The 4,528-nt window shown below is 49.6% G+C and overlaps 1 protein-coding gene across 1 annotated transcript in view; it reads right to left on the bottom strand.

Annotated features, from left to right (window-relative positions):
* Nucleotides 1-4,528, bottom strand: part of VANGL1 (VANGL planar cell polarity protein 1) — a 36,323-nt gene that overhangs the window by 4,406 nt on the left and 27,389 nt on the right. The window contains exons 5-6 of the mRNA XM_009329384.1: nucleotides 3,539-3,671; nucleotides 1,264-1,500 (exon numbers count right to left, since the gene is read on the bottom strand). Coding sequence (XP_009327659.1) covers nucleotides 1,264-1,500; nucleotides 3,539-3,671 — 370 coding nt within the window. The remainder of the gene's footprint in view (nucleotides 1-1,263; nucleotides 1,501-3,538; nucleotides 3,672-4,528) is intronic.

Genomic DNA, 4,528 nt, shown 5'->3' on the forward strand with positions numbered 1-4,528 from the left:
GGGACATGCATTAGCACCAGCCCCGCAACTTGCTTTGTGTCGATGCTCTCTTTCCATCCCCAGCTACAGCTCTGCGAGCACGGGCATGCCATGCTGCAAAAGGTTTCAGCTTCCGCGCTTCAGGAGACATCCTCTCCCAAGTCCCTCCCAGCTTTTCAGACCCCAGGAGCAGGCGCAACCACCAGGAGATCCTCTTTCAGTCCATCCCAGAAAGCTTGCAAAGTCATAGCCCTGACTTCTGCCGTCAGCACTGCCGTCTAGCAGCAGTTCAGTAGAGTAGGTCATTTCTTCCCTACCAGCCCCATAACCCATCCCAAAATTGCAGTCCCAGACAGGCAGATGGGATAGCTGGCCCTCCCTTCTTCAGGCCAAGCTAAGGTGGAAAGCAGAGGTTTCCATGTTTGCAGCCTGACTGAGGCTGCAAAACTAAAAGCCGGACAGGGAACGCCGTTTGATGTCACTTGTGTTTTAGTCTCCTTTGCAATCTCAATGGCAGCAGAACTCCCCCTTGCATACCTGGGTGAGGTCCCAGGTGGATCCCACTGAGAGGGTGCTAAGCCCCATCTCTTGACAGCATTTCTGTTCTTAGCATAGTGAGTCCTGGGTAAACGCCCCCGAGTAAATTCTCGCATTTCTAACCCTTCTCTAAGATTGTGGGGTGTTTTTAGAGGGGAAGGTGGAGAGTGGGAGGGGGATCATGTGACTTGTTTCCCTCATCATTCAGTCCCTCTCTGTGTCTGCAAGTCAACAGTCCCAGTCAGGGCACGAAGCAGCAAACTGACATTTAATCAAGTGGCCCACAAATTAGATAACACTGTCAGACAAACAAGGGTTTAGGCAATAATTAGAAGCAGTCCAAAATGCAGCACTGCAGAGGGGACAAAAAAAAAATTAAAAAAATAATTAAAAAAAATAGTCCTTTGCAGGTTGCCACCTGCATCATGCTGCTACCACGAGCCAGCTGGGAGAATATGCTGTGACTCAAGGCCACCGTCTCAGACGTCTTTGGTACTCCCTTTGCTGAACTGGACATGAGAACAATTATCTCATAGGCACTTTCAGGTAAAAAAAGACAGATGATGCTGTAGAGGAAACATTACTTCCCTTTAAGACCTGATGCAACCTACAATGCGCTGATCATATCACAGGCAGCAACTATGAAAACCTCCGCTCACCTCCCCTGACAATTTTCTGTTCTGCATGCGCACACAGATGTGCCATCCCTTTCTCCCTCCTTCCTGCACCAACGTTAGAGAAAGCATTACCTTTGGTGTCATGTTATTGGTGATGCAGAAGGACAAGTGTTGCAAGATGCTCTCCATGCTGTGGTACTGTTGCTGGCGGGTGGTGCGAAGGTACTTCTGCAGAGCTCTTGCCATGGAGGGGAAGATTGCCTGGGCTGCTTCTCGGGGGTCCATCATCTCTCCGGGAGCTTTCTGCTGTTCCTCTGCCTGGAGGCGTTTGATGTGAGTGAAAGCCTCCTCTACTGCAACCACAAGCCTGCAGAAGGAAAATCAGGACAGTAAGAGTCACAACAAGAGAGGTAGGATGGATTTGTGGTTAAGGCAGAGCCTGGGAGTCAGGATTTACAAGCTCCTATTCCCATCTCTGCCACTGGCTCACTGCCTGCCATCAGACAATTTACATAAAATCTTCCCTCCTGACAGTCTGAGGGGTAGACAGCAGCTTTTCTTTCCTTGCCCAAGCCATCCAGCAACTGAAGGTCATAAACCAGGATTAAGACTTTAAAAGCCTGAGCGTCATACTTGGTTCTGCCAACACAGCATAAACATCAGCTACATGACTCAAACAAGACACAGCTGCCCTTGCGTTTAATGCATGTCTTTGAAAACAACGGTTCCAGCACACAGTACCGCAGCGTGAAGCATAAGGACGGGCAAGCAGTCAGGAAGGGGCTGGCTATAAACTAGCATGACCCAGGACACAGACTGCTCCGTGACTGTGCTCACAAGCTGCAGTCTGCTCCGATTTACATCACGTAGGTACAGACCTTGTGCTGCCAAATGATTGTTCTGCACCCCTCCACTGAACAGTGACGGCGCTCCCGTCTTCACTCCTAACACTGCAGCTAGAGACATCCTCTGCAAACCATTCCTGTGTTGGCACAGGTGAGTAAACACCAAGACCACACCATAAAAAGGCAAGCCAATGCCATACGACACTTCCAAGTTAGCCCAGTACTAAGTTACAAGTGAGGGGCTACACTGCAGCTAGTGAGGAAAAAGTAACGATAAAGGAAGAGTCACCCAACAAAACTCTTTTGCCCCTCCAGACAGGACTTGTTTCACACTAGATTTCCACTCAAGTCACCTACTACTGTCCACAGTGCCCTCAATACCTAAAGCATCTTAAAGCCAGGGGAAGCTGCCTCACGGCGAGCAGAGGTATAGCATACTGCATTCAGACTATATATGAGGAACAGCATGAGAAGCCCTGACCCCTGCCCATTTTGTTTAATTTGACTTGGGGGAGATGGGGAGTAGAAATCAGTTTCTAATCTCCTCATATCTTTTTGTTGCAGCTCTGACCTTCCTCCTTTGAAACATCTGGCCTGATCTTCTAGTGACTGATGGTTTTCTTCTGACTAAGCAGCTGTTCTAACCAAACTCAGCAAGCGAGGGAGATGTGCCCAAGTTAGGATGCTACACTGCACGGAAAGGAGAGCTTAAGTTCCTATTGCTCCGAGGCTGGAAGAGAGCCCAAAAGACAGTGGCTATGGAGCACATATCAGACTAAAGCAGGCTGGGGGGGACACTGTGCCAGCACTTTCCCAATGAAATATAAACTGCCAAAAGAAAACACAAAACAAGCCAGCTCCTTCCAGTTACGGCACATTCCTTCCAAACACAGCTCAGTTCAGGGGTGCCTGTCCGTAAGCAACTTGCCTCAAACTGTTAGGTATGTTAACTACAAACTGTAATTAGGCTCCAGAGCAAATAGAGGCACTACGTCGGGTCGCCTCAACAAAGCATCAACTCTGCAGCCTAAGTGTGACTGGCAGAAAACATACCTACGTTCCAAAATAAAATGCAACCAGTCCTGGTCACTAGTTTCCTCCCCAACTCACTGAAAAGGCCAAACCGCCCCTTTTAGTACTCTGCAAACACAAATATTCTCCTCGCCCATGAACAGGCAACACCAAGTGCTCCACTGATCGTGTCCCTGGATTACTTGAGCGGAGACGACAAGCCCGGGCATGGGGGAAATAATGGGATTTCCTACAGCAAGTAACTACAGATTTGTCAAGCACTGGACTGTTCCCTAACCCGTGACATTGCATTAGTTTATCTAGCATAATAAACAGGAGCTTTGCTTTATGCATGCTCTTCAGATAATTCCAGTTGCAACCTGTCACCATCCCTTGTGCATCTGGGTTTCATATGCTTCTTTGCTGTGACAGATTTACAGCCAACCCCCAGCCCTTAATCACGGGTCCTCCCCTCATCAGGTTCAGCAAGCCCCACGCGACTGAGCCTCACAGCGTTGAGAGGGGGCACCCAGGAAGGGACAGCTTTACCTTGCACGGCGTTTTTTCACTCGGCGCTCGTGGTCGGCCTCTTCATAGTAGAGCTCGTTGTGACTGGAGTCCCTGCGACGGGCCGCGGCTGCAATCATGGCACGGGACTGCCCCGAGGCGTTGTTACCTGGGCCTTCAGGAGGCGAGGACGAGCAAAAAGGAGACAAGAAAGGTGGCATTACTGCCACAGGACTGGGGCTGGGACAGACCAGCACCCCACAGCATCTGTCACAAGTGCTCTGTGGCTGCAGCCTTCACATCCGAGGCTATAAACCCTTCCCACAGTCTTCATAGGTTCTGATAGAAACCCTGCTAGACAGCACAAGCTTGCAGAAGGGGCTTTGGCTTGTGGACGAGGGAAGTTAGTTGGGATGAAGGATCTCACGTAACATACACAAAGGCAGAGGTGAGGTGCACATGTCAAGGATGCAACTTACCACGCATTATATATGTTTTCAGTTTGAAGGCAAGGGCAGCTGGAACACACCACATTTCAGCAACAAGACAGTGTAAAAGCACCATGAAGTGGGGAGTTGCAAAGAGGAAAAAGACAAACAAGAACATCAAGAGACATGGAGATGAATGAACGAAAGCCGAACTTCAGACAGTTACATGCAGGGAGGATAAACAGGATGCAGAGGCAGCAGGGTCACCTCTAGACAAAGCAATAGGGTTTTCCAGAAGGGCAGATGCTGTCAGAGCAGCAGTCCTGCAATAGGTAGGCTGGGGTCTATATGCATAGTAGCTCCTCAAGGCTCTCAGAGCAGCACATGCCATTAGTGCTTCTGTTGCTGCTAACAGATCCTACACAGCTACAGGAACAGGGAAGCTGCAGTCTGCTCTAACACCCGGACAAGTGACAGAGCTGTTTACTACAGGACCTTAACTAGTGACCTTAAAATGCGGTAGTAGGTTCTGCAGTTCCCCCATGAAGCTCACAGCTCTGGCTGTTTGGGCAGAGAGGGGGAGAAAAATTGTTGCCCCAGAACA

The sequence above is a fragment of the Pygoscelis adeliae genome, unplaced genomic scaffold (genome assembly GCF_000699105.1).
Source record: "Pygoscelis adeliae isolate BGI_AS28 unplaced genomic scaffold, ASM69910v1 Scaffold120, whole genome shotgun sequence".
NCBI lineage: Eukaryota > Metazoa > Chordata > Aves > Sphenisciformes > Spheniscidae > Pygoscelis > Pygoscelis adeliae.